Genomic DNA, 18,412 nt, shown 5'->3' with positions numbered 1-18,412 from the left:
AAGGTCAATTGCAACACTTTAAAGCATTGACAACCAATACAGATCTTTCACTAAAGGCATTGTGTGATTTTGGTATCTTGACAGCATTCTAGCAACTACATTTGTATCAGTGCAGTACTAGTTCTATTTTTTTTAAATTTGCAGTTCTATTTTTCCCCCCCAAGAATTGCCCACTATTGTATACTGCACTAGTTGAGATAGGATACAATCAAGGCACAAAACATCATCTCCGATTGTTATGACTCCCCTTCAAAATTCAAGCGAGCAACACAGAAAGCAGCCGTTTCAAAAGTAAATCAAACAAAAAGGAGTCTCACAAGATAACGGCTGCCATAAATCACAGTCCACAGCAACAAGCTTTGCTCTGTTCGGCAAACCAGTCCTGCCAAAAATTCTCAAGCCTCAGAGCATCGGCTGTAACTTCTCCACGCAATCAGTCACTTTGTTCCTGGCAAATTTTACCAGCCCAGCTGTGTCCTTTTATAGTCATTGAGGCAACAGTTAATTTCCTTAATTACTGGCTCGCCCTCCTCCTTCGTTCCAGCTGAGTTTGCCTCCTCAAACATCGTCTGTTCCTGACGTTTAACCATAAGTCTTCCAAGTTCTCATCTCCACTCAAAGACTCTCTCAAAACTTCCCTGTCAGCCATTCCCGGCTGATGATCAGATAAGGAACCAGAGGAGGTCAAAGGTCCTGACAATTCCAATACTTCAGGTCTGTCTTCCTTTGTCACATCCATCTCCTCATCCTGATTACTATTCCCATCACTGAGCAATGCCGGCTCACATTGCCCTGCCATGTCCTCCTCACTTGAACTCAGATCTTCCACAGGAGCTGAATCCAAGCCCGGAACCACAACATCCGATCCTAGTGGCTCATGAATTGTCATGGCTGGCATAACAGGTGTATCATTGTGTAAAAGCACTCCTCACTGTGGCAGGTTTTAATCAAATGCCTACAAACTTAAGACAGCTAAAACTGAGCAAGTCTGCCCACATTACAAATCTAGTCTCTTGAGGAAGTGTAGCCCTGTCATTTGGACACAATGAGATACTCCAATTAATTAAAAAGAGAAGCATAAGCTTTGTCATTGAATTCCTAGAGACCTGACTAGAGAAGGGGTCTAAGGTCAGCCTAAGACTCACTTATATATTAAATGTGGCAACTTCAACCCAGCCAAGTTGAAAATATTACTAGTCTACAATAATGCATTTGTCCTTTTTATGCTGATATTTTAAAATGCCAAAAAACACTTTTTAAAAGTTAAGGGATAATTTGTTTTATTTCGGGACAAGTTAATGTACAACAGACTAGACATTCTTAAATAACTTCTGTAATATAATTTATAATGCCTGCATCACCTGATATATGGGATTGATTTTGGAGCCAGGCCAATTTCAAATGTGCATCTTTCTCATACACCTCCCAATATTGTGATTTATTACGTTTGTATCACCTTTTCTTACTGTAACATTATGTTCATGATGATCAGAACTGACAACTGATAGGCAATAATGGTTGTTACATCTAGAAATGCTCTTAATTATATTTTAGCCATTTTATTTTGCTTATATCCAAAAAAAGGTCAGTGGAAACTTGTACATTTCTTACCCCCATAGTAAATTTCAGGTGGCTTTCCTGTACTGGAATTATTATTTTAAGAAGCCATATGGCAAGCAAAAGATGGATCAATAAATTTTATTCTTATTTATGAAGAAGAGTAAAATATTGTAATGTGCATGCACTCGCTGTTCAGAGTAAAGCAGAATGACATGTGTTGGCTTGATTGTGCTTCACTAGTACTGTGTATTGAAAGTAATACATTTCTGTGCCTTTGGTGTGATACGTATTTTTAGAGTGATGAACAAAGGACATCATCAAATTGATCTTTAAAATTCTATTTAGACCCATCATACGAACCACTAGAACATTCAAAAACGATCTAGCATGATCATGCATTAAATAAGTGATTTACAATCAAAAAGTGAGAATACTTCTTTTGGAAGAGCACATAAATCTTTTAACATGGCATAAGATTGCGTTTGTCCAGTATTTTATATACAGCATAATACAACAGATCTCTAACAATGATATAATTACTGCAAAATAGCGCAGTATTAATTTATGCCCCAGATTTAGTGCAACTTGACTATTCTGAGTTGTCTTCATATTTTGTAAAAATGTCCTGGTATCTCACACAAATATGGCTTTCATAGTGCCAAGATAAAAACAACCTACATGCCTTCAATTACCTATTAGAAGTAATGCCATTTGCATATGAGCAACAAAGGATTGGTGTAGCTTGTTGGCAGCAAAGTAGGTCATGCCTGGAAGTATTTTGGGAGGCATTTTAATAGTTTTGAAAAGAGAAATAGGGGCCTTAAGCATCTGTAATGTGTGAAGAATCTATTTTGCTTCCCACAAAAGTTTGGGTCCTTTCTACTTTGCAAGCTTTAGGAAACATAAAAGGGCTGCGAAAAGTAGGAGGCTCTGCAAATTTTACTCTACTAGTCATTACTCATCTCCGTTTCAAGGCCATTGAACCTGCATTATCCAAATACATTTCTGCGGTCATGTGGCCAGCATAATGTCATGGAGCATTGAACCATTGAAGTGGTACCTGTTTATCTACTTGCATTTGTATGCTTTCGCACTGCTAGGTTGGCAGGAGCTGGGGAGAGGACAGGAGCTCACTGTTGCGTGAAGCTCGTGTCTCAAACCTGATTGCCACCTTTCCAACTGACAAGCCCAGTGTCTTAATCTCTGAGCCACCACGCTACCTGCTAATGAACTGTTATGTTTATTTATTTATTTATAAATAATTTATTTATTTATTTACTCATTTATTTTATCTATCAAATTTATAGATTTAGTTACTGCCCATTTCTCAGAGCTCTTCTTTTTGGACCAGTGGTGGAGGCATTTCCCCCACTTAAATGAAGGGATGCATACATCCTCATACAGCTTTCCACCTTAAAGAGGTTCACATTTTTTACTTATAATCTCTATTAAAATACAGAAGTCAGAATATCTACTAAATTCCTCAGTGAGGTTTTCTTCAACTAAGCATTTCCCTAGTTGTGATTTAGGGATCCCATAAAGATGAAATGTGTAAAATTTTCTATATAGATCTTAATCTTGTTGATTTTGATTGCCAACTTTAAATCATTATGTATTCATAAAAAGGGGTTGTCAGGACCAGAATCTGTGACTTAACATGGACACTATTTTAATATACTTATGTTATCTGTGATATTAATATTTCAAAAGTCTAGCAGGCATGAAGCTCTCTTTCTAACAAAACAGCTCCATGATAATTACCATATTTATATCTGCTATGTCCTTGGTGAAAAATCATTTAAAAATATAATTTCAACTGCATACAATTACACTGTCAGTAATATAGTACTTGTGGAAGAACTAAGCATTGTTTTATCTGCTATTTAACCAAAGAATGTATTTCAAAAATATTTTCGTTATTTTTGCCCTACTTATCCATTTGCACTTATGACATGATCATTGTAATGCATTGTCAAACATTAAATGTTAATAAAATCAAATATTAATAAAGTACTAATGACAATAACAATTATTTTATTAATAAAATATATTATTGCCTGATGTAATGTATGAACTCAGCCATTTATCTTTAAGTCCAATCATTTTTTTTCCAATAGTACAGTATGTAACCACATTGGCTCGGAAATCAGAGAATTGTAATACTAATTCAAGATCATTGAAAAATAAAAGTTAAGATTAAGTGCCAGAAGCAAACATACATGTAAAAACAAGAAAACAACAATAAATTAGGGTATAGTACCATAATGTCCCAATATGGTATTTTTTCCTAAAAGCAAAAAAAGCATGCAGCCTTCAGCACACCTGAGGTATTTTATTTAATATATGTAATCATTCATAATTGTTTCATTTTAATGTAGTTTGACTTACAGACCTTTAATGTGACAAGAGTAAGGATGAAGTAACTCAAGTTTCGATACAGAAAGTGCAAATGCAAGGCACTTTCTCAGAGTTTAAAAAAATGCATCATTGCTTTAAGGAGAATGTAAAGATGCATTAAGGGTTGGGAGGGAGGGAACAAATGTATGCTTGATGACAAAAGTTGTAACGTGTGTACCAAGATTTTCAAATGATTTAATTCTTATGTCTGCAATTAAACCCAAATCAACTTTTCTACAAAACCTAGCTTTCAATCAAAAGCCGGAAGTGGAGGGAATAGGGATTTAATGTAATTCAGTCATTATCAACCTCACCAAGTTTATGATGTGTGGACTTAAAACTCCTAGAATTCATCAGTCAGCTACATTTAAATTTGCCTAAGTTGAGAAACACTACTAGACAAGCGTAACTCCTCAGAATGCTGCCGAAATGCTAAACAAAGTCCTGCTAACGAATTAAAAAAGTGTTCACAACATGCTTGGCCTTTTTTTTTTTAAATAAAAGTTTTTTATTTTTGTTTTTTAAACATCTCTTTCACATGAGCAACATGATTCCAGATTACAACATTTATACATAATTATACTTACATTTTCAACTTTCTTATTTAATATGGCATCAAATTATTATCCACTCCACTATTCTTCAAATAAATTTCCATTTCATATTTTAATTCATTAATTCAATATCAAAATCATTTCCTCACATATATTTTCAATTCTTTATCCCCTATTATTTCCATTTTCAGCTTATCACCTATTTTACCTTATACATTATTGTCTTCATTAACTAACTCAAGGCCAATACATAATAAACAGTAAAAAAAAGTAAAATTAGAGTAAAATTAATGTATTTAGGATCCACATGGCATTCCTCAATCTACAATATATCTTATATTTATTCCAACACTATTCATATAACCCTTTCATATTTTTTCTTTATTTTCACATAACCAAATTTTACCCCTGTAATTTAAATAAAATGTCATTCCCCTACTTTGAATTATAATTCATCTTCACTCTTCCCATATATAGTTATACAATACTCCTAGGGTAATTCCCAATAAATTTTGAATGTCAAATCTCCCCATTTTAAATTTCTAATACATTCCCATGTAGCATCCCCCCTTTTATATCATATCTAACCCTTATCTCTAAATTTCTCGGCCTTGCCATTTCTCTTGGTTTCAGCTAACTTTCCCTTTTCTGAGTTTTCCCGATCTTTCCTTTTTATTTTCATCTGCCAGTCATCCATCTTCTCCCCCACCCTTTCCTGTTGTCTTTTTTGAAGTTTCTTTTTGTAAAATTTCTTCTTTTGTTTAATCCAGGGAACGTTTTCTCTTTTATTTGTTAACTCTGTCATCATTGTCATAGTTTTAGTTCCTTTAATGTCTTTTAGCAATATCTCGCGCCTGGCCTTCTTAACGGCTCGCATTAATAGCGTCTCTTTCACGCACCCAAACGTAACTCTTAAGACTCCACAAAGCAGGAACAGGCTTTTCTTTCTTTCTTTCTTTCTTTTTAGCCGCTTTGCTTTACGGCAGGGGTGGGGCACTAACTATGGCCCTTTTCCTATCCGTGAACTTCAACTCCCAGGGGGCGTGCATAAGCGCACCAACGTGCCTACCGTCCCTGTCCTATTGTTTCTCTTATTCTTCTTTTATTTTTCTTATATGTATCCATTTCATGTATTCACAACTATGTATACACTTATACTTATTATCTTGTAAACAATTGGCAAATCAAATAAATAAATAAATAAATAAATAAATTGAATGGCATGGCTGGCTCAGGAATTCTGGGAGTTGAAGTTCACAGACTGTAAAGGGGCCCACAGTTCCCCTGCTCCTGCTCTACTGGGAAAGACTTCAGAGCAGGGGTCCCCAAACGTGGCAACTTTTAAGACTTGTGGACTTCAGCTCCCAAGTTTGGAGACCTCGGCTTAAGAGGCTCGCCGGGATGGAAATCAGGACCAGAGTCTCGAGTTGCAAGCAAGACGTAATAAGCGTTCGGGGTCGGAGTGCTGAGCCACGCGACTCCGCTTCGGCTGCATATGGAAGGAATCCCGAGTCTTCCGATCCTCTTTCGAAGCCTGGCTAAGAAATGCTCGCGCGTATAGGCGCGCGACCAGGAACCTCGGAGGAGGAGGAGAAAAAGGACAACCTGAGCGAGCTCAGTCACCGCCTCTTTTCTCCCAGGCTCAGGCGCCGGTCTGCCCGCCAGGTGGGCCGCCTCTTGGGCAGAGGCGGGAATTCAGAAGCGCGCTCCGCTTGCGCCGCCGAAAGCCCGTGAAGCGAGCGGGCGAGCGAGACCATTCCGCCTCAGACGCCGGCTGGCCCGCTCGCCTCGTGCCTCAGGAAAACGATGGGGCTCCTGTCGCGCCGCGTGACGCTGCCGCTGCTTTTCCTGGCTGCGGGGGGATGGCCGCGGGTCTCCTGGTCGCTGGTCTGGTACACGGCCTGGGTGAGCACGGTGTACACCGAGCCGGCCACCAACCGCACGGTGCGGGACAGCGGGGAAAGCGGGCGCTACGGGAACAGCTCGCCCAAGGAGAGCGCGCAGGGCCTAGTGGGCATCCCTTTTGGCGGAACGGGCCGCCACATGGAGGGCTGCGACCCCAAGATGGAATACAATATCCCCATGGCGCCCGGAAGCTCCTCGGGAGAAAAAGTGGCGGGGGCGCCCTTCTCGCCGCCTCAGTCCTGGATCGCCTTAGTGGCCCACGGAGGCTGCCACTTGAAGGACAAAGTCGCCAACGCAGCAAGGAAGAAAGCGGCCGCCGTGGTCATCTACAACGAGCCTCGGTTCGGCAACTCCACTCTTACCCCTGTGTCGTACCTCGGTCAGTGTAGTGAGGGGAGAAATAAGGAAAGTAATTTCAAAACTACCTTATTTTTGTTGCGAAGGGGGTTGGATGGGTGCCGACAATGATGGTAAGGGGCTGGGAAGGTTTTTTAAAAAAGGATCTTTCCCTTTGAAGTCGGTATGAATGAAATTTTGGAACCAGTCTTGATCAACATGGTGCCATTTGGTCAAGGTGGGGAGAAGGAACCTGGATTAACTTGGACTAGGGTACCGTGAAATAAAAGTGGGGTTTAGCTACAATCCTCACAATGTAGAAGTCGAAAGTTAAGAGCAGAAGGTTGAACCAAAGCAAAAGGGATTCAGACTTCTTTTCCCACCAGTTATTTGCCAAATATCACAAAAGCCCAGGTGGGAAGTATCTTATTTCCTTCTTGAGTAGGGATGTAAAAGCCCAAACTAGAAAATATTTTATTTCTGGGGTGCAAAATCAAGAGCCTAGTCCTCTCTTTAAATGAAGCAAACTCTGTGACCCAGAAGTAGGTTGAAAATCAGATGTAATTACAGGGTTTCTTCTGTAATGCGATAACAAGGAGCTATTTGGTTGAGTCAAGAAACTGGATGGGAGGCAACAAAATTCTTTTATGGAAAAAAGTGATGCTACTTCAAGTATCAAAGAAAACTAGGCTGATTAGACTCATTCTGTTTAATGAATTTCTACCAGTATATCAAGAATTAGTTATGCCATTTTATTCGGTTTTGATTATGATTATGTGCCTTTCAGTTTTAGGTAGATTAATACAGGTACTTATTGCTGCAGATTGTCTATGTTTGTCTGGACTGCTGGTAATTATAGTTCATTAACATCTGGAGGGCCCTTTCTAACTTAGGCCATTTTAATTTTTGGTTTGTCAAATTAGTTTATGAGAAGATTAGTGTCTTAACTGTTTCCAATAGCCTAATTGCTGAAGCAAATATATGATTCCTTTAAACTTGCAAAGGCTTTATGTTTTTTTTGTTTTTTTTTCCATAACTTTTCATTTAGTTTTGTTTGTTTTATTGTTGAGATTCCTAAACTATCTCAGAATGGCCACATGTATTCTGGAGGGGTATGCTGGAGGCAGAGGAATACAAAATACCACTGGGCTACAGTGAAAGTTTTGAAACACCAGGTAGCTTTACTGTGGATTTTTCAGTACTTGCTATATATACAGTGTTAAGGACATGCAGCTATAATAATAGAAAAATTGCATGTTACTGATTTCTAAACAACAAATGATAAATACCTGTTTCCATCAGAAAAGCAAAATATATGAGTTTCAGTTTGTTCTGAAGCCAGAGAAGCTGTAATACAATTGGGAGGCAGATATCATGGAAAAAACTGGGCTGGAAAAAAATACAGTTAAATCATATCCCATTTCCCTTCTCATAGCACATTTGGAATGCATTCTTGATAAAATGCTGTTAAATATTAAAATATGAAATGATTTTCTCATTAAAATGCATTTATGGTTATAGTTTTATGTTTTTTAAAAAAACTACAGACTCATTTAAATGCAATTATTTTATTCCAGTAGTGTGAAGCCCAAATAAAAATTCCCAATGTTCATTCCTACTCGCCTTTAGGTCCTACTCATATTCTTGGGACCAAGAGAACTTGGAAATAAAACTAGCAACAATAATTTACTTATAACTATCAGCAAGATGGCTTGAGTTTCCTTCAGAAAATAAGAATTGTAGAAGAGTGCATCTGATTCCTGTTTTTTTTGTTTTTTTCAATAGGTACTGCTAATACAGTTGTAATTATGGTTGGGTATCCAAAAGGGATGGAGATCCTGGAGCCAGTCCTAAGAGGAATTTCAGTAAAAATGACAATTAGTGTTGGTAAACAACATGTACAAGAATATATCAACGGACAGTCAGTTGTGTTTGTAGCAATTGCATTCATCACAATGATGATTATATCTTTAGCATGGCTTATATTTTTTTATGTACAACGTTTTCTCTATTCTGGATCACAGTTTAGGAGCCAGGTAATTACTGGTGCTGATTATCTTTTTACCTTGTGTAAAGTGCATCTTCCTGCCCAATCTTTGAATGCTGTTTAACCTGAAAAGTTTTTTTTAATGTGCTGTCTGTTACTATTTGTTATAACTTGTTTCTAGAACTAGATATACCTGAAAATATAGTTCAGATTAGTACTTTAAACTAGAATTGGGTGGCAGTTATTTTCAGTTGATGAAACTAATTGTTATACTTATCCTTATTTTTCTATTATTTGTGGGGATGTAACCAAGTTGAACAGCTTCTTTAATTAATTTAACAATATATTATAAGGTGAGGCTGTACAGAACTCAGAAGAAGTTTTTCAACAAGCAGTTGTTGTACAGACACTTGACAGTATTTGAATTGTTAAAACAGCTGCTCCTGAGCTACTTCTAGCTGCTTTAACAATTTTTTAAAATAATGCTTTGTCCATGTTTCTAAGCATTGCATTTCAAATGCTTTGCATGGCTCTGCTGAGCAAACACGGTCAAATAAGCTTTTGATTTTAGTCCTTGCAGTTTCAGTTTCTCTAATACAAATTTACATAAATTAGGCATAAAGCAGATTCTACGGAAAAACTTAATATGATTTTTTTAATTACCTTTTTTCTCATGTTTCTCTTTTGCTGCTTGTTCTTTTCCTCTTTTCAACCTGTTTGTCTATACTACTATAACTCAAAGAATCAGAGTTTGCAGGGTCCTTCAAAGTCACCTTACTCAGCCCTCATCTAGATAGAATCCACTAGAGCAAGGGTCTTCAAACTTGGCAAGTTTAAGACTTGTGGACTTCAACTCCCAGAATTCCTGAGCTAAGATGACTAGAGGAGGAATTCTGGGAATTGAAGTCCACAAGTCTTAAAGCTGTCAAGTTTGAAGACCCCTGCACTAGAGCATGAGTGTCCAAACATTTGGCTTAACCTGGGCCACATTGAGTGAAGAGGAGTTGTCTTGGACTGCAAATAAAATATAATATATATATATAATAACAGGCTCCCTTTATATTTTACATTTTTATTACGAACTTGTGGGGCTGTGTTAATAGTTGTCCAGGGCGCATGTAGCCCATGGGTTGGACATGCCTGCAACAAAGTATCCCTGGTGACCATTCTCATTTTTCCATATGAAGACCTCAGAAAAAAACCTACTACCTCACATTGCATTTTCTCTGGCTGACAGTTCATATAGTCTGGAACTCATGAGCCTCCTAGCCAGAGTCTGTTTCCTTGTACTTTTAATCCATTGGTTCCAGCCTGCTCTCTGGGGTGACAGGAACAACTCACTCCATAAATCACACCCTAGCAAATATTTGAAGATTGCTACCATACAGTATCTGCCCTCGGTCTTTTAACCATTTCTCAGAAGGCTTCATTTTAATACTGTTCATTGGTTTGCTCGCATTTTCCAAAGTTTCTCTAATTTGTCATCGTCCCTTTTGAATTATGAAGCTCAGAACTCCAAATCAGCCCTTATTTGGACCAGGTGAAATGAGACAATTACTTTCAATGTTCTGGACTGCCTGTAAAGTGCCCAGGATACCTTTTTTTGGGGGGGGGGATTGATTTTCGCAGATATATCACATCACTTTGGTGACTTGCGTTGATACCCTGATTCTTTTTATGTGTACTATTTCTTTCTATGGAGACTCAATCATCCAGGTCATGGTTGTGCCAAAGATGCTTTGTTTCAAGAGGCACTAGACTTCTTCAGCTTCTTGGATGAGAAGCAAAACATCTTCAAAGAAAAACCAGAAAGTCCAGTTGCATCTTGAAAAAAGGCACCTTTGGGACTACTTTCTCTTTCATTCTACAATTGTCTTTTTCATCCTACATTTTTCTTCACCAGTTGAAGAACTCATTTTTTCTCTATTAAATTCTATCTTATTGTTTAAACCTTCTGCTCGAATATCAACCAATGGCAATATTTTGCTATGGTTCTTAACGAATGAATCAAGGCATTTGAGCAAATATTCTTGGAAGTTTTAATGTATTAACATAAAGCCATTGTAACTATTTTGCTTAATAAAAGGGAGTATTAGCAAAGTGGTTATCATATCTGAATTGTGCTATTGCATTCATCTTGGTCCTTACAGCATACCGTACTCTGTGGATTTTCATTTTATCTCTTCAACTTATAATACTACCCTAATCAAGGAATTACTAACACAAAGAAGCATATTAATAGTAAACAACAGCCTACTCAATGAACCACCAAGAACACTTGCAGCAACACTGAAAGGGCAAGCCACTAGTCAATAAAAATAAGAGCAAACACCACTCCCTTGAAATGCTGATGGTGTTAACCTATTTTGGTAATGAAACATTTGCAATAAAACTACCAAGCTCTGAGAGCACCAAAGATCTCTTATGATACAGACTTACTAGTGCTATGCCAGATCTTAGATAAGTGTTTGTTGCTCAGAAAGATGTTCATTTGTAACACACATAATTATATATCTTATTTTTTAAGGGTCAGAGAGAAGAAACTATTGATGCAATTGCCCAATTGCCACTATATACTCTGAAGGATGAAGATAAGGTAAGTACCTAAAGTACCTAAACATAATGAGTCCCAAATTTCTGTTGCTAAGCAAGACAGTTACGTGAGTTGCATCAAGACTTCCTTGGCTCAGAGTTAACGTATTTCGCTAATGTCAAGTTAATTTTATTTAAATGTATTTTCAAAAAGAAAGAAAAACATACTTCAGTACTAACACATCTGCCATATCCTAGACTATGTAATAGAGTTACACAGTCTGGTAGATCTTTGTATGACAAGGAGTTAGCCATCTCGGTTTTAAATACCATCAACTCAGTGCTCTTGCAGACATAATTGACTATTGAATTGAAGCAATTAACAATTATGTGTTTCTGGATGATAGAATTATTTAATTTCAAATCTATTTCTTTGTACAAAGTCAGTTTTAATAAAAACAATAGAAAAACTACAGCATTGCTCACAATTATCCTAGCCGTTCATTTTCCCAAAAATTCTAGTTCTACTGCCTGACTGAATAAATTGATTGTTTCTTCTCAGAGTTGGCCCTGTTTTGCCAATGTACTTAAATATGCCTTTTTTTTTAAAGTGTTGGGCTATTGATACAGAAAATTGTGCTATATGCATCGAAAACTATAAAGCCAAAGATACTGTTCGACTTCTGCCTTGCAAGTAAGATTATTAAACTTTTTAACTTTGTTTCAGTGGGTCTTAATTAAAAACATTCAATGAAAAAGGAATGCTTAAAAAGGGTATGCACATTGAAGCTATTATCCAATATGTAGTTTATTCAAGTACAAAGATTGGAGTCACTAAATTTATCTCACAATGTGACTGTTACGGGGAAAAGGAGTATGTTGTGTGCCACATTGAAAAAAACTGGGATGTGCAGTAAATCTATTAAATTTAAGAGAATATGTTTTGATTGGTGTTAAGAAGTTTTCCTTTTTAAGGTTTTACAACTCTCAAGTATTGTCATTTGCATAATTATTTTATGGACTATAAATATCATATATAAAGGCAACATTATAAAATTACATTGACAAACCTATTTCTGCTAGAATATATTTAGAATAAGTGGTTCATTTTCCCTATTGATCTCACATTGGATAATCTATTCTCCTTAAGCTAGTATGTCTTCAGGACATAAAATATTTGAACAAAGTTCATATTACAAGAGATATCAATCACTCTGACTTGGTTTGCTTGTTTCAGAAATTTATCAGGATATCCGCTTATTTTCACATAGGTAACTTATATTTTTTTATTTACTTAACATATTTATATGGCCACAAATTTACCAAAAGACTTTGGGCTGTGAACCAACAAAAAACAGTCATGGTCCATATCAATTAAAAATGGCTTGAAATGAATAGCAATAGTCCCACAAAAAACTATGCAGAATGTACCCTCATTTGCTAAATGCTAAATAAATAAGAGCTCCATTAGCACCTTGTCTGGAGGTATAGCCAGGTCCCAATAGAAGATAATATTAAATTGAACTGTGAGGTCTTTGGTGGTCTCTGAGCTCTGTTGTTTTCTTACAGACATTTCCTTACCATGCTATGTAACATTAGTGGTAACAATCAAGCTCACAGGCCACTATGAACCACACAGTATAGCCAGGTCTTTATGGAGAAACCAGCAAGGTTGGCTGTGTATTTCAGAGAGGAGGTTAATCCTACAAGATGGACACCATGATAGAAAAGGGACATTTCTGAGGAGCCACTAACCAATATAGCTTCAGTGATGGAGCATATCATTTTTGTGTGGTCTTGTGTGATTGGCAGACATTATCTCATGATAATTGAAAACTTCTAAATAAGAGAAATTCAACATATCTGTAAATTTTGCCTTGTACAAACAAGGAATGATAATTGATATTCTGCAACAGCGCTAAATGCCACCTATTTCATTGCATGTTACATTCATTGCATGTCAGTTTAAAATTTTGCTGTTACTGTACATCTTGAAAATATATAAATTATGAGCCTAATTAATATATTGGCAAGTGAGGCATTTATTTATTCAGAGTTTGTCAAATCTAAAATGAAATAGACTTCCTATATTAAGCTTTTATTATCACATTTTGACCAGCTGATTTTATTCTATAAATATGAATTTATATTATATAATACTAATTCTATAAATATGAATTAGAATGTCCTTATACTTGATTTTGATAGTAGTGTCTCTATCTTTAGACATATCTTCCATAAGCTGTGCATTGATCCCTGGTTGCTGGAACAGAGAACATGTCCAATGTGTAAATTAGATATAATGAAAGCGCTAGAATATTGGGTATGTTGCAAGCATATATAATAAAGTTATTTATTTATGGTAACGCCTATGTTTTCTACAGCTGGGTTATTACTCCATCAAAATCTGTCTCAGATTTTCAAGTATGCCATTGAAGTTTGGAAAGCACACTAGGTGGAGGTATAGAAAAACAATCTGGGAACTGCATATGAGCTAAAGTTCAAATGTTCTTCCCTGGTATATAATACTGTTTGTGTTTCTGTATTACTGTATGTGCTTCTCTGAACCATGCTTGTTGCTGAAATACTTTTCTTCAGAGATTATCTTAAGCAGTGGATAAGCTGTCTTTTTTTTTTTTGTTGTTATTACAAAGTCTGATTCCATCTAATTTAATAATTCTTGGAATTTATCAATTAAATTTCTTCTCTGGTTCCATCCGCAACATAGTAATTAATGAGTTTTTCTCTAACTTTAAAGGGAGGGTCTCAAAAAATTGCAGCGCCTGAATCAATGAGTAACATACCAACTGAGAACTGGAATATTTCTATGGAAGAAGATAGTAACGAAACAAGTGGCTTATCAGCATCCTGTACTAGCTCAATTGCATTAAATAATGTTTTAAAAGAAAATCTGTGTGAAACAACAGTTTTACTTGGTAAGTAATTTTGAAGATTTTTCTTTTTCTAGGAACAAAGTATTACTTCAAAGTAAATCTAGACTTAGTGACGGATATGTTTTACCTTTACCTTTATATCATTCAAATATCTGGGTAATCCACATAAGCTCTTATATCATTCTTGTTTGCATAAAGCATTGATCTCAAAATTACGTAATTTGAGTCTTTTTTAGATTAGAAAATAATTTGTGACATACTTAGAATTCATTACAGTAGCATTTTTTTCTTTCATCAGAACAATAATTACAAATAGTTCCATTAGAAATAAATACACATGGAAGGTAAAACGACTCAGCTAAAAATTGGCTAGGGAAAAGAATGGAAAAAACTATGAATACAAATTATATTTTGTTCTAGAAAGCTCTATGTTTTGGAAATTCAAATTCAGTATATTTAGAGATTTATTTGTCTTTAAGACTGATTACAGGCCAAGTTGGGATGTTTTTATTTTTTGAAGTATGCTAAGCTTAATAATATGTTTGATTAAGTTCTGATGCAATTTATATTATAAACAAATATTACTTGTTATAATTCTTGAATTTACAGTGTAGTTAAACATGAATTTCATATTTCTTTTTATAGAACGGGAGAGTGGAGATGATCAACATGATCATTCGACTTCTGGATCACTACAAATTTAACGAGAGTTTGAGAAACTCTTGGTAAAAAAAATGTGTTTTTCAAAAACGTTTATAGACTTGAATCTAGCTTAATAAATATATACTTCCTGTTAGTCTTGGTTACAAAGCTTTTCCCTATACAAGATAAAATACACTAATTCTGTTTTTGAACTTTGAGAAGCAGGAAGGAAGAGAAAAAAAATGCTTTTTAAAAAGATTATCTGAAGGTGTCAGGTTGTTACTCTTATTCTCTGGAAAAAATGTTGCCTTTGATAGAATGACATTCTTACCTCTTTCTTTCCCTTTGTCCTCTAGTTTGTAACAAAATAAAATCTTATCAGGAAAAAACAAGTTCTAACTACCGATATTTCAAAAATATACTTGGAAGATTAATATAAATATAAATAGCACAAATAAACTATATGGGATATATTACACTATATATGCATAATTATTATTTTGTTGTAAAATATGGCTTAACTTAAATATGCAAAATATAAGTGGTTCTAAAAGTCTTTTGATATAGATCTGAGAGAAAAATATGTAGTGCTATAATGTATGTAGTGACAATTGTCTGCTATTTCAGATGTTTCTTGTTTTTCTTTGTCAGAATTCTACTCTGGGTACTTGTGGAGTTACATTTCTATTTCAATATTTGAAATATTGCTTTATTGGTCTAATGTGCTAGATAGCAGCAGGGTACCTTTATACAGAAATGGAGATATATGCCTTAGGCATATAATTAAATGATATATATCAAATTCAGACCATTGCATTAGTTATTTATTAAATCACACAAAGGAGAAGTCTCTATTTATTACGTTTGTTATGTGTGTTCAAATTGAACTTGTTAGAATACCAGAAAAACATGTAATTTAAAATTAAACTTATTGTCTGAAGTTTGTTTGTTTGTTTGTTTCATAAAACCAGGGCTTCAAATGAGAGAAAAATGTTTTATTTAATAAGGATTTCTGAAAAATATATGTTCTGAAGAGTTCACCCAGGGTAAAAACAAGCCAGATACATGCCATGTTATCAGTGTTAATATCTGTAAGCCTGCAGCTGTCTTCCAAGAAATATTGATGCCATGGTTAAAATTTCTCATATCTTCAGGGTGTAATGTGAGTTTGCCCTTTGAACAAAATGATATGTTACTTGTCGGTTCTTTTAATGTCAAAGAGCTGGAGCAAAGCTGTAACTTTTTTTAGCCAATCTTAAAATTCTGTTTTAAAACTGAGCATTTGCAATGCCTTAAGTACGATACTAGCCATTTTATCCTGTAATAACTATTTTGCAAATTTATCTCTGGGTTTATTCTTTTAAGAATTTTGAAAGCAACGTATGAAATGTGAATTTTGAAAGCAATGTGGTGAAATTGTGAACTTTTTCCCCCAGGACTTACGAAACCTTAAGTTGATTTTTAGTTGCTAAACTAAATGTGTTTCAGCAATACAGATAAAAGGCTATGTTCCTGAGGATTTAGGCAGAATTTTAGAATTTTGATTTTACAATTTATTCAATTACAAGTTTGAACTAACTGAAATTTATTTTAGATAAACTACAAATTATATCTGTAAAAAAATTATACCCTGTGTGCTGCTGAGGAGTGATGACAATGAAAGGCCGAATTGCAGTGCCTCTTAACAGTTTACTCTCGAGGCATGATGACAAAGTTCCCGAAGCGACCTTTTTATCTGACCTTAGCAGCACCATAAAAAAGACAAAACAGTCTATGTTCTCTGCAGCTAGTCTTTTTCTAAATGATTACAAAGTAAACAGCTGTTGCATTTAGTAGTTACAAGATAAACCATGCAGCCTTGTACTTGATGCTCCCCCTGCCCAGAATAGAGATATTTCAATAGCATCACTGTTAATAATTGGACCAATACTACATTTCACATTAATCTTTTTATCTATATTGTTAAATGTTTTTGTCAGTCTACAATTTTAGAATAAACTCCCTAGGAGCAGATTCTGGTATTTGCAAATTCCTTGGGGATTTGCTGTATTTACCATTAGGCCATTTTAAAGATTCTATTGACTCATAGGTTCTGTAAAGGATTAGAAATCAAGTGTTTTAAGTTTTTTTGCAAGAAATTTGTTTTTTTAACTACTTTATATTATGATTTTGCAGGGTATTAGCCATCCCTTGTTTTCCAGTCTTAGTTTTTCAGGGATCTAGAGAGAATATTGGTGGAAATATGCCATTTCTGCCTTTCTATAAAAAATATTTTTTCAAAGCTTGTTGACTGATCCTGACCTTTAAGCTATTGTTTGTGTAAGTATACCTGAGAATAAATATTTCTGCTACATTTTTATATCACATGAAGGGGATGGGATTCTCATTAAGATATTCATTAATCTGTTCTAGAACACTATATAGTATGTATATCACTAATTTAGGCACTATCAATAAGACACAGTCCTCATGAACTAATTAAGTCAAAATGATTGCCATTGGATGACACCTTGAAAGTATCTCCTGGAAATAAAATTGAATGTGTTTTTGAACATCCATTTTTAGAAGACAATTGGCCACAAAAATACTTGGGAGATGAAACAAGTATCCTAAATTACATTGTTGTTGTTTTTTTGACAGGATTTGAAGTGTCAAAATATTTTAAACTAAATGTTTATTAGATATCAAAACATCTATTTTTGTTGTACAAAACTGATTAAATCTTTATACCTGTGTTCCCCTGAAAATAAGACTGGGTCTTATTTTTTGGGGGGCCCCAAAATAAGCACTAGGGCTTATTTTCAGAGTCTTATTCCCCCAAATGTACGGGAGACCCACTTCTGCTTGCTCACAGTGGGGCAGGAGGCCATGTGGGGTGCCAGTGCTGCAACCAAGAGGCAGGGCAGGTAGAGCTGCCCCACATGGGCTTACCTCAGGGCTCCCACAGCCAGGCCACCCATGTCCCAACACCTGCCTCACCTTGCAGCCATGGCACCAACATACTGCTCCACCTCATGTTTCATTGCAGCCACAAGCTAGTAGAACTGGGCTGACAGGCATGTGGGCTCCTGCTGCACATGGCTGCTGGTGCTGTTGCCATGGATGGCTTGGCTTTAGGGTCCCTGAGGTAAGCCGGCACATGGGACAGCTCCACCACCTTGCATTGTGGCAGGCTGTGCAGGCTCTTAAGGCTTGCTTTGGGGGAGGGAGTAAGGCTTATATTAGGCACATGCGTAAAAACATGCTAGGTCTTAGTTTCAGGATAGATCTGATTTTCGGGAAAATGTAAGGCTTAGTTTGATGTTTATATCATTAGCATGTATTACTGCTTTTATATCTTTAAAAGAATCTTTTATTCTAAGTTATTGAAGAAGTGCCCCAAAATAGCATGAATAGCATGTTTTTGCCCCAAAATAGCATGAATTTCTCCAGTTACATTTACAGATATCCTTTCTTATTTTTTGTGAAGCTTTATTATGGACTATAGTAACCCAGGAGAAAACTATAAAAGGTTTAAGTAGCCGTTTTGCACTGTGAAATGATAAGATTTAAGAAATCACTTTCAAAATGCCACTTCTCAATTATCAGAAGCAAATACAGTATTT

At 35.8% G+C, this 18,412-nt stretch overlaps 1 protein-coding gene, 1 long non-coding RNA gene and 1 other non-coding gene across 3 annotated transcripts; 2 read left to right on the top strand and 1 right to left on the bottom strand.

The window, feature by feature from the left end:
- Positions 1 to 157: 157 nt before the first annotated feature.
- Positions 158 to 956, bottom strand: LOC148130552 (uncharacterized). The gene is made up of 2 exons (XR_015749880.1): positions 860 to 956; positions 158 to 227 (listed from the first exon to the last, which is right to left on the bottom strand). It is a non-coding gene; the product is annotated as an uncharacterized LOC148130552 (long non-coding RNA).
- A 4,800-nt stretch (positions 957 to 5,756) lies between these two features.
- RNF149 (ring finger protein 149) lies at positions 5,757 to 15,180 on the top strand. Its single transcript, XM_026666785.2, has 7 exons — positions 5,757 to 6,795; positions 8,538 to 8,788; positions 11,267 to 11,335; positions 11,883 to 11,965; positions 13,498 to 13,594; positions 14,030 to 14,207; positions 14,811 to 15,180. The coding sequence occupies exons 1-7, from the start codon at positions 6,318 to 6,320 to the stop codon at positions 14,867 to 14,869; spliced, it is 1,215 nt and encodes a 404-aa protein (XP_026522570.1). The 5' UTR covers positions 5,757 to 6,317; the 3' UTR covers positions 14,870 to 15,180.
- Positions 15,181 to 16,446: 1,266 nt separating this feature from the next.
- LOC113411757 (small nucleolar RNA SNORD89) lies at positions 16,447 to 16,553 on the top strand. Its single transcript, XR_003370829.1, has one exon. It is a non-coding gene; the product is annotated as a small nucleolar RNA SNORD89 (small nucleolar RNA).
- Positions 16,554 to 18,412: the final 1,859 nt, after the last annotated feature.

This window comes from Notechis scutatus, chromosome 5, assembly GCF_049901735.1.
Source record: "Notechis scutatus isolate UNSWTSFEM ecotype Mainland chromosome 5, rNotScu1.2, whole genome shotgun sequence".
NCBI lineage: Eukaryota > Metazoa > Chordata > Lepidosauria > Squamata > Elapidae > Notechis > Notechis scutatus.
The sequence above is the reverse complement of the archived record's forward strand: the minus strand, read 5'-3'. Positions and strand labels throughout refer to the sequence as shown.